General features: G+C 37.1%; 1 protein-coding gene across 27 annotated transcripts in view; it reads left to right on the top strand.

Moving 5' to 3' along the window:
• DLGAP2 (DLG associated protein 2) overlaps window positions 1–12,248 on the top strand; it is a 458,493-nt gene that overhangs the window by 403,715 nt on the left and 42,530 nt on the right. For all 27 annotated transcript variants that reach the window (XM_077174995.1, XM_077174994.1, XM_077174996.1 and 24 more), the window contains 2 exons: window positions 96–243; window positions 3,368–3,587. In XM_077174995.1, the coding sequence (XP_077031110.1) occupies window positions 96–243; window positions 3,368–3,587 (368 nt within the window). The remainder of the gene's footprint in view (window positions 1–95; window positions 244–3,367; window positions 3,588–12,248) is intronic.

Below are 12,248 nucleotides of genomic sequence, written 5' to 3'. Positions count from 1 at the left end.
TGTGTGTCTCATACAAATTACTGCCTTTAGTGTCCTAATTGATACCATCTGTAGTTTTACACCCTTTCCTTTTTTTCTTCCTTTCTCCTTTGTAGTCAGAGCTACCTTCAAACTGCAAGTGACGTGCCTGGGGGTCACAACCTGGATCCCTCTGCAAACTACAATTCCCCAAAGTTTCGCTCAAGGAATCAGAGCTATATGAGAGCAGTGAGCACGCTCAGTCAGGCCAGCTGTGTTAGTCAGGTGGGAAATTCTTGTTATAATTTTTCTTATAGGTTAACTGCAGATATGAGAGTTGTAACTAGTGGATGGTTTTAGGGTTTTTGCATTTTTTTAATCAATATCAAACTGAGGATGTGAATTGTGGAAGTAATTCAGTTCTGAGGAATGTAACTCAAAATTTCAAGAATCCTGAATGCTACAGGCAAAGAAACACTATCAAACATTATAGTTTCCATTTATTTTTCATTACAAATATAAATACTGGTGGTTTTATTTTCAGTCCATATTAAATATTTAAATGTTAAGAAGAATCAGACTGAGCATGAGGAGTACACTCCTACAATACTCATCATCTGAAAATACCTGCTCTGATTTCAGTAAATGTGGGTTGCCAGATTAAGATATAGATTGAAAAAATTTATGCTCCAAAGGAGGAGTGTTTCATCCTAAATCAAATCCCTCAGTTTTCTTGGGTGAAAGAATTAGTCCCATCAACTATTCTATGTATGGGGACTCCTGAAAAGGTACAGTTTTCCTCCCTATTGGCTTTATGTCTGTGAGGTCTGAATCACACCTGAAGTGCAATAAGCCAACAGAATTACATACATGTTCTATGTAGCAGAGGACTTCACACAAAATTCCCAATGTTTCTAATATTTATTGGTCCTGACTTTTCTTCCCTGTGTTGTTTCATGACAGATGGGCCCTGCCCCCTTCTCAGACATGGTACTTAATATTTCTTTGACCATTTAGTGAGCCACCTAAGGGTATACATACACAATGGTTATGTTAAAAGAGAAATCTTTCTAAAGCAATTTCATATTCATTCATATTCGATTTGTATTGCATGGCTATTCAGGCCTGGATTCAACTCATCTAAATTGAGGCTTTTAACTGAGGCAACAACTAAAGCTTCCTCTGTGGTTAATGGAGCAAAAGAGTTTCTTCCAGGACAGTGAACATCTGAGTGGGCTGAGAGCCCCCTGGAAATGCTTGTCAGTCTCCACTGACTGTAGAGAGCTGGGAGGGGCTAACCTGACTAACGCCCTTCAGTCATATTCCTTAATTTGTGTGAGGTAATTCCAAATTTAATGTTATGTAGCACACATTAGAATTAGAAACAGTTAGTCATTTTCCAAACCTTTCACTATTTTTTTCACAAGGAAACTCCCTTGTGAAAACTGTTACCATGATTCTGATGCCTTGTTTTTTATTACGCTGTTTATTGCTTTTTTTGTCTTTTTGTTGTACTCTACTGTTGAGAAAATTTTATGTGTATTAAATCCTGCATTCAAAGCAAATGCTGTAAGCTGCCACCTGACAATGTTCCCACATAGAACTAGTCTAAAATCTTCTGCTTCTTTGACCATGCCTGTGAATAGAGATATTCACTGAGCTGTCCATGATAATTAATTGGTTTCAGTAGTGGTTAAAATTCTTCATTTCAGTGTGCATTACCTGGAAGGTGTCCACAATAGATTTCATTTGCAGGTAGATTGCTCAATTGGCCAGATTAACTAAACCTGCTGGATATAGTTCCTTGCTTTTTCAGTGTTCACTAACCTGTGCAACTTTGTGCTAGCCACAAAATACTTACCTCACAGTCCAGCTGTTTCCAGACCATTAAGAAATGCATTTAATAGCTATTACCCCAAGCAAATGTATTAAAATATCAAGTTCTGAACCTTTGCTCTTTCCTGTTCTTTTTCCATGACACCATCCTCCTCTTGTTCCATCTACATAATAGCAGTTTGTATAATTTGTGAGATTTTTTTATGCTTTTTTGTTGTGAGATCCTTCCTTTTTCACACCTGACAAAGGGTAGACTCAAGAAGAATGCTGAATTCCATGGTATATATTTTTAATTTCAGATTGAAAACTTTTAATTTTCTATTGTCAATAACCTTAGTTTAAAATAAGTGGCTAAGACTTACTGAGTTTATGGACTAAATTACCATATATTTCCTGATCAACAGTATTGCAAACTAGTTCAGAGTAAGATTTTTTTATCTCTTCGAGATTGCATTAATCTACTTAACTTTATTAAAAGCAAATTTTATGAAGAGTAATTTAATTCTTTTCAGAAGATTTTCAGTAGCTAAAATGTCTTACACAAAATTATCAGTTATTCATAATAATCAGAACATCTCTATAAAATTTCCATTTACTTAACCAAAACCCTAAAACATTTGAAACATTTGATGGGACTCTCTTTCCATAATGAATAAAGCACTAGGAGCACTTAGCAGCTGTATAGGAAAATTAATATCAACCGGATGCGCCATTTAGTGATGCCATAAATTTAACTTGTAAAATTATTCATACTGATTCTGATTTCTAGCACTCACTTTTCAGAAAATAATTATTTTCAGAAAGTCATGCAATTATCTGTTCATGTAAACTTCCTATCTGATTTTGGATAAAAATAATATTTAGTTATTCAGGTACATTTACAGGTAGTTAGGGCTGCCTTCAATGAAGATTTGAAAAACACTGTAGGTAGAATTAAGGCACTAATCTTCAAAACAGCAACATATGGTTTTCTACTGATAGGTTCCCCAAGCCTGGCCACTCTGCCTAAGCCCTGTTTATCATGAAAATTGCCTCTAAAAAAGGCACAGTGTTGGATCATGCCCAGCCTGCAAGGCAGGGCTAGCAGGTAGATGCTGGGTCCTGCCTAAGCACTGCAGGGAGCTGGAGGCTGCTGCTGAAATACCCCAAGGGGATGTTGGAGGGTCCAGCAGGCACAGCTGGGCTGCTCTGCCTGGCAGGGTTCCACAGCACTCCTGCTGGCAGAAGTGTCTGTCAGATTTTATATAATGCTGCTGAAGAAAAGGCTCTTCCATGGAAGTGAATGGCTAACCCAGTTAACCAGGAAGTGAGTTTGGCTTGGGTCCCTCCTCAACTACGCCAAAAGATATTGAATGGAACATTAATGTATGGCATGTGTGATGCATTTAATAGAGATGTGTAAACAGCTGATCTAAGTTGAACAATGTGAATGTGATCAGAAGGGATTACTACATTTTAACTATTTGCTAAAACAGTTCTTCATCAATGTACAGGTGTCCATTTGAGATGTTGAGGCCGTGATGATCACAAAAAAGCAAGTCAAAAATCAAATGCCTTGTTGTTGTTTATTCAGATGAGTGAAGCAGAGGTTAATGGGCAATTTGAATCGGTGTGTGAATCAGTGTTTAGTGAAGTTGAAGCTCAGGCAATGGATGCCCTTGACCTCCCTGGATGTTTCCGAACAAGAAGCCACAGTTACTTGCGTGCCATTCAGGCAGGCTATTCCCAAGATGATGAATGTATCCCTGCGCTGACATCCTCCAACATCACCTCAACCATCAGGTCAACCACAGGTAAGCCAGTCTCCCCTGACCCTTTCACTGCTCTGCATGTAAAAACATATCAGCTTGTTTTCTCAAGGGAGGTTTGCCACTAGAAGCATTTTTGCTGTGTAGAAGTAATGTTTGATACCAATATTCTTATGTTTTTAATACTGTACTATTGTGGCTACATCTTGGAATAAGCTCTTTCTGGGAAGAATCCTGAGTGCATAATGTAATGGACCTGGATTTTTGACCTCCATTTCACATACATGCAGTTATCTACGTGCACATATAAAAATGCAAGTGCAAATGGTATAATCTCAATATTGTTAGACATTTATGTGGTTTATCTATCAAGTAATTGATCTTCTAAATGAGATTAGTTGTGCTGATTTTAATTTAACTTGATAAAGTACCAAAAAAAAAAGAGAAGTAAGATTAAAAATATTTGGTTCAAATACTCGAAGGCAGTTAATGTAAAAGGTAATTAATTACTTTTAGGGAAGGTGTAACCAATTGTACCAGTTCACTGAATTGTAAACATTTTGGCAAGCTTCACACATCTGCTGTTACTCATTATCCCTTAGCATTCATTGTTATAACAGTCATTTTTAAGGTCTTTTAACATTCTTCTGGCAACTTTCTTTTTTTGTATTAGTTGCTTAGCAAAGACAATAGCTTTACCCATTTTAGAATTTTAGCATATATTGGTAGAGAAAAGATTGCACAGAGAACCATTTAATAATTAAAATGAAATCTATAGGAAGTATGTATTCTTTGTAAACTGATCCAAATTCGCTTCTATGTTTCCAAATATGTTAATGCCAGTTCCTAATTAAGATATTGTTCTTGCCACATACTATTAAGCTGTAGTGCAGGCTACCCATCTACAAAAGGTAAAAATGAGTTCAAAATGTATCATATAAAAATACTTTTTAAATTATTTGCTTGATACGTCTGTTGTATAACAGAACAGTGGGAGCTTAGAAAGGAAGCCATGGTTGAATAATATACATTTGCATTCCAGAAGTAGCATAAAATGTTATTTTATCTGAAGCATAGTATTTTAATTGTTATGTAAAACTTTGTGTAAAGCTAGAAATTGTTGGTTACAGTGCCCCCTCTAGGGATGTTTCTGTTCTTTGATTAATAGAGATGCTATCATGATATAAAATGAGATCTTATTGGTACCCCAGAGACTAATTTTCATCTTTATCACATATTATTGTGTGATCATTATGAAGACACCTTCCATGGCAAGAGACACAAGCAGATGCTTATTTTGGAATCTGCTCCAAGTACTGAATTGGAATATTTTCAGAATTACCTTGGTTACGAAGTGGGCTGATTTTTACCTAAACTGTCTTGAGTTTATATTCTACATAAGCCCAAAATTCTCACTGAAAAGAACCTATTTTATTTTCCTCAGAGTGAAAAAGATGAATAATAAAATATATTTGAGAAAATACAAGATTAGGTAGTAAGTGTGTTTGCATCACAATGTTTTCACGCTTATGAGAAAGGTTATGCATTGATTAGTATTCTGCTGGTTAAATACTGTGGTTTTGAAAATTTTATCCTTCATTTCAGTCCTAACTTCTCCCTCACCTCAGAAATGATTCATCAGATAGATTTTCTTGCCCACAATGTAATCCTTCTTATTTTTTGTGGTGAGGTGATATTGACAATCTGGGGAAAAAAGATGACTTGAGATGTTTTCCTGTTCCAAAATTATTTCCAGTCTTATGGACTGTATACAGTTCTGACTGTGATTCTGTAATTAAAATGTCATCTCTGTGCCACTGAGCAAATTTATCAACAGTTTCTATCTAAGGTAAATATGCAAATCAGAAATAATTATCTGGTATAAAAGAAGAGTAAGGATTATGAGATTCACTTTTAAGGGAAATTTCAGTTCCCAAGTAAGTTCTTGTTTTTAAAATCCTAGGTGTAATGCTTCCATTTTTCTCTTTTCAGTCCTTGTCACTTTGGAGGGAGATACTGCATTTCTTATTCTTACTATAATTTTTACAAAAATCTTACTTCTTCATCCCTTTTTGAAAATTGTAAAAGAAGCCATTGCCTGGAATGTGAAAATGGTGGTGTTGGCAGATATTTGACATTCAAATAAATGTCAGTAAGATCAGACTTTCACATCAGCTTTTTATTTCCAATTCAGTCTTTTATTTCTTGGGAAAATTACATTAAGTTCTTTTTTGCTTCTGATGTAACAAATTCTTTTTGGAAAAGAAACTAAAGGAGTTTTTTAGAAAATTAACAGTCATTCCAATTTAATTATTCCATTCAATTTTAGTTATATAGGTCATGACTGCCCCTTATCATTGTCATAAAGCAATTTATTCATAGCACATAGGCTTAGCTAAAAATTAATTCTTGTAACTAAAAATGTAAATCTAAACTAAAATTCTCTATGAATTCAATTACAAAAGTATAGAATATATATTTACAGTATGCATTTTCCTAAAATATTCCTAGACGCATTTGCAACTTTCAGGAGGTTGCAACTATAATGCATATTATGTGGGACATTATTAATGGACTATGCTAATAGGATTTTCTAATAGATGGAAAAAGAACTACCAGTATCGGCCTCTTAACTGCATACAACTTTACAGAGAAACATTGGTACTAAGGAAAACATAACTTCTGCATGGATCCATGTCATTTAATTATTTGTGGAACCAGTCTTGTCCACCTCTGAGGGACACTGTCACAAGGCCTAGGGCACTCCCTGTTGCCCCAAGTGTAAATGAATGAGACAAGTGGCAGTGCAAAGGAGACAGCCAGCATTGCTGGCCTATGGTAAGCTAGACCTGGCCTCTGTGTGAGCCCTGCTGAGACTCTCCTTTCATTGAGGTTAGGGCATTTCCAGCCGTCACGTTTCATTTTGTGAGGAGATAATGAACACAGTAAAAGATACTTGATGTTAAAAGCCCTGAATGGCAGCATATGCTTTCCATCTCTGAACCGTATCCAGTCACAGCTGTCAGATGCACAGCTGAGAAAATGCAGCTCCAGCTGCTGCTGCCTCCCACCTCGCTCCTCCATCACAGACAACATGTAATTTCCTGAATGGGAAGTCACTGAGTGCAGCAGTCATCCTAAGTGCTACTGACTTACAGCTCTGCTACTCCTGCAAGCAATGTTTCACTTTTCAGGAAGAGTTCATAAAAACTGGGTCACTTTCCAGGTAGTACCAGGCTGGTTCCCTGTTGTTGAAGCACATCATCCCACTGTCAGCTCAGCAGACAGCCAGGGAGTGTGGCTCAGGACTGGGGGAGGCACAGGCTGCTGGAGGTGTTGGGGCTGTGCCACCTCCAGCTGAGCCAGAGCTGGCCCTGGCTGTGGAGTCCTGCTGGGAAATGGAGAGCAGTAGGCTGGGAGCAGTAACACCTTATCCCACCTGCAACACCTGGCTTCCCTTACTGAAAAGTAGTTCAGATACTGTGCTACAGCACTAGACTGTACTATGAAAACATAACCAACAAGGACATCTGGAAGATATTAATCACTCCTTTATTTCCCCTTGGTCTGAGAAGGTCAACTTATTTTTGCTACAAGTTCTGTATGTAGAGAAAGTCCTTCATGATAATCACTCCTTATGGTATAGATTATTTCAGGATGTTTCCTCACAGGTTTTTTTTTTTGTTTGGTTTTACTGTGAATGCAGAAACATTGAATTGCAATGGTAATGGAGGCAGCAGTTAGAATGGTCTCTTGTGAAGCAGAACATGCTAAAATCCCTTCCCTGAGAGAGAGAAAGCAACTTGGTACTTGCACTTCTGGCCAACTTGAACACCAATTTATCATCTCTTCAGATTTGGAGAAACACGTATGTTCTCCTGGTGACATTATATACATTGTATAAAATGTATAAAATATATAAAACACTTTCATCTTTATTGAGAGAAACATTTCCTCTGGATTCCTCTGGACCACTTCTCAGGATATTTCCTAATCAGGTGGAATAGCTTCTCAGTGTATACTGCTTTTATATTCAAATTGAAGCAGCTGGCCAGAAATACTAAATATGTGACTCAATCAGATGCATGAGATCCTTCTCCAGCAACAAGCACAGACTATGTGGACTCTGTTAAGTTCTTTGGTTTTCAGTCTGATGAATAAAAGAGAGGATAATTTTCAGCTTCTTAAAACTACTCCACATGTTCCTCTAACCCAGGTTTTTTGGCTATAACAGTATTTTTTACTGGATTATTGATAAATGAATGGATTAATGATAAAAAAATCCACCCATATATGGACTTCAGCACAATGGGGACTTGGTCAGGGTACATAAAGGCATCCTGGATTTCTCTCCTATGTTAAATGTCAGTCCAAAGTAATTTCTCCCACTTCAGGGATTTTGCAGTAATCTTGAGAGAAATTTAGCATAAAGCATTGCTGGATTTAGGGAACAGAGTTACTAGCCTTAAGTTACCAGTATACTGCATAAAAATTTTTAATTCTTCTAGAAAATGTAGCATAATGCAATCTGTCAGATTTTTCCAATCCTAATGATTCTCTCAGTTGTGCATGCACCTCTTTTTCTGATTCATAGTAGGTAGATCAACTAAGCTCATGCCTGCTAAAGACTTCCCTGAGGAAGATGAAGTGACTTTGGGTCATTTTATTTTTTGAAAACTGTCTTTGGGCCATTTTACTTTTCTCAGTCAGCTGGACTCTGCTTGGCAATGAGCAAACTTTAGAGAATTCCACATTTACGGAACTATTCAGCACTAATTCCAAAACCAATTAATTCAAGCAAGGTCACATTGGATGAGGAAGTTTTCAATTAGAACTCCTACAATTACTCAGAATGCCTGAGGAATTGCAGGTTTCCCTTCTCCAGACTTCAAGCTATTTTCAGCTTTCCATTTTCAAATAAAGGGCTACGTAAGGTGAATTTTTACAGCCCATGTTTGATATTTAGCCACAAAACTCTCATGGTCAGTGAACTGATTGCATAATCATTACTTACAAAAATAAACAGATGAGAATATGATATTTCACAGAGAAATTGTACTGTTCCATAGCATGGCTACCCCTCCAAACCCTAAAAGGACTGATTCACTGGTTGCTATCTGAACACTAATAACATTAGTTATTGTTTTAAGGTTTTACTGGTTTGTCAGGTTTTTTTGCCACATATGAGGATACCAAAGGTGGGGAAAAGCCATGGTGCTACTACATATGACACCCCTCCCATGAGAAAACATAAATGTCGGACTGTTGAGCTTGGGAAAGAAAAAACTCAGAAGGAATTTTATAAATGTATATAAATATAAAAAATGAGGGAAAAAAGCTCTTCGGTTCTTAAAACAAAAACCATTTATGAGTAAAAGATGTGTGATTTTCTTTTATTTCCTCAAGTATGGGATACTTCATCCAGGTGGCTGTTTGGACCTTCTTAATCTGCACTATGGCTAGGAAAACCCAGCCAAATGGGGGAAAACTTATGCATGAAGTAACATCTCCACAATTTCTGTTCTTTCTATAGAAATAAATGCTCAGTCTGAGAGGATTTTACTGGTATCCATTGCTAAGTAATGGCTAGCAGTGGAATCCACAACAGATATGTTTAAAAACACAAAGCATTGAGTTCAAATAAGATATAGAAGGCTGTGTTCTCAATCATAATTTAGTATGTTGACTTTTCTTAATTACTGTTGGGGCTCTATGGAATTATCTGACACTCTAACTCTCTGCAGGAAACACCATCTATTTCTTGGAGCATTTGGGCATCCTGAGTTAATCCTTTGATGCTGTGCCGACTTGTGTTCCTACACTGTGAGAATAAATCTTATCCTAACAAATGATGAACCCAGTTCTACACTTGAATACACACACATAATTTTCATTGCTCTGGGTGTATCTGGAGAGCATAATTAGTCTTTAATTTTTTTTACATGTTGAAGTTTTGCTGCTATGCTGACACTGCTGTTCAAGAGCAGCTCTACATGGTAGAAAGTCACTAGGATGAAGGTGACACAAACACTTTGGTTCAAGGACTTTGACAAGAGGGCCAAGGAGCTGTCACAGCTGTTCACAACTCTGGGACTCCTGGAGATGGAGTAAGGCTGTGCTAATCAGGGCTGCCTGGCCTCCTCAAGCTGATGAGGCATGAAAGCAGTTGGAGCAGTAGCCAGGAGCTTTTCATAATTTTCATTCTCCCTGGTGCAGATTATCTTCAGAGTCAAAGATAAAAATGAAGTCACTGCCTTCCCTCTATGGTTAGTTTAAAAATGTGTAATGATTGTTTCTCTCTTGCTCCTGCTGTTCTGTGCTTGAGAAATTCCTCCATACCCGCTGGATTTGCCAGACATCTGGTTCTTTTTTTATTAAAAAGGACACCTATGCTGCCTCCCCTGGCAAAATTTGGCTTCAAAGCTGTTCTGTCTCAGCTATGTTTTCTTCATGGTATTATATGGTTAAAAAAGAAGTAGAATTTATCAGAAAAATGTAACATGCAAGGAAGGTGATTCACTGCTCAGTTTTAACCCTTCCTGATGTGTTAGAAGCTGACAGTGGCAGATGTAAATCTCAGCCCAGCTATTTACCCTGAGGTTGCCAGAGGGCTTTGTGTGTGCAGCTGAGGGAAGCACACAGGGTTGTTGACCCTGGAAGCACCAGTTCATTGTGCTTCCTTGCAGTGAAAAAGAAGGAAGGACTCTGCCTGTGCTTCTCCTCCTGGGAAAAAAAAAATAACCTCCAAGGAGTCTTTTCAGAAGCTCTGCATGTGTTCAGTCTTGGGTTTTGCTGAATGTGTGTGTGTCAGGAGCCATAATGATGATATGTGTACTGGAACTACATTCCTTGCTGTGCTAGGTATACAAACATCATTGGATCCATTTCTGCATCAGGAAACTTATTCAGACTCAGATCTACCCTAGAATGACAACTGATAAACCTGATACTCAAAACATCCTGGAAAAGATTTTTTTCCAGAGCATCAGAGAAAATAAAGACACCAAAATTGGTGACATTCCTAGGGCATAACCTGACAGAATTAGCCTTTGACCAGACAGGTTAGTTGAATTGCATTGGGTTAACCTCCAGGTCAAGTCAACTAAACATAGATGCTTTTGTGCAATCTAGTTGTCTAAGTTCCCATGACAACAAACTCTGATTAGTTCAGAGACAATTGACTGGTACCATTTGAGACATCCATACAGGACCTAGAAGAGAATTGCATCATTCTAGACAAGAAACTGTTGGGAGGAAGAATTTGGTAGCTATGTTTTGGTGAGTTTGACTCAGACTGAATACAGTGTATGGATGCTATTGTGCACCAACACAGAATCAACAAACCTCAACCTACACTGAGGTGTTTTACTGTCAATGAACAGCACTTTGATTAGTCTTGACAAAGTCTTGCTTGCTGTAAGGCCAAGGTTCAGTCTCAGTATATAGTCCATTAAAATATACCCACTGGAAACCACAAATAGCAGAGTAATCCCAACAGCACACTGCTACTCCTCAAGGGCAGCTAGGGGACACCCAGGGTTCTGGAAGATAGCTTGAAGTGAGGAACCTATCACTTGGCTTTCTGAGAATGAGAACAGCCTATCAAGGACACATCAATGAGTCATGAATTTTATATGCATTTCTTTACCTTTTCGGACATTTCTGTGTCCAGAAAAAACATGTATTTCCACACTCTGTCTCCTTCCCCCAGTCTAAGAAATTATACAAATTTCAGTCATAAAAGTTCATCTCATGTGATACATTTATCTAAAATGTATGTTTCAAAGGCAATCACTTTAATTCCCCATTATGGCCAGTGGATATCTATATTCTTTATAACTTGTACCATCTATGACAGAAGTGGTCCTCTGGACATCACTGTTTCTCTCTGTTGTCTATTAAAATAGTCTACAATGATAGCATTGCATAGCTAGCTAACTTCCATTAATCTAAGGCAAAAGTTAAACCTATTCAAATTGCATTATAGGATGAAAACTAAGGTTAAACTTGGGTCCCACTGAAAACAAGGATAACTGAGAGAACCTAAAATCTGAGAGATAAAATACAACAGCATCATTTTCTACACCTAAATACAGGGACAGGAGCCTGCAAGTAGCTTTTTTAGTTTCAACTGGTTTTGACACTGGTTTTGACATTCATATTTACTCCATCTGCTTCTTGGTTAAAATGGTTATTGGATTTGACAAAAAAGTGCTCTCTGAGTTTGTGTCCAGACTTGTAATCTCTGTGGATTAAATTAATTGTTTAAAGGTACTAAATTGCATTTGTTTAAAATATTTAGTAATCACTTATGTTCCTTAATGTCAGATTATCATAATATAGTGATAAAATTATGCAACATTTCCTTAAGGGTAAGTAAGCTAATTGTTTTTCTCATCCTACTTGTCTTAAAATTCCTTACTGTAAATTAAATAAAATGACAAGCGACACATAGTTACTGTAAGAAAGAGACTAGAAAATAGAAAAGTAAAACCAATTATAAGCCTACATAATATATTCATGTGGGGGTTTAGGAGGCTGATGGAAATTAATTTAACTGAGTGAGAAGGGTACATAGGAGTTTAAGAAGAAATTTTAATGAAAAACATTTTCTTTTTTTTTTTAATTTCAATGTGAAAAGAGTAGCACAAGAAGAGTGATTCTTAGTGTTTGGAACTTTCCTTTCTTTGTCTCTTTCTGTGTTGA

Source organism: Agelaius phoeniceus, chromosome 3, assembly GCF_051311805.1.
Source record: "Agelaius phoeniceus isolate bAgePho1 chromosome 3, bAgePho1.hap1, whole genome shotgun sequence".
NCBI classification, from domain to species: Eukaryota; Metazoa; Chordata; class Aves; order Passeriformes; family Icteridae; genus Agelaius; species Agelaius phoeniceus.
The sequence above is the reverse complement of the archived record's forward strand: the minus strand, read 5'-3'. Positions and strand labels throughout refer to the sequence as shown.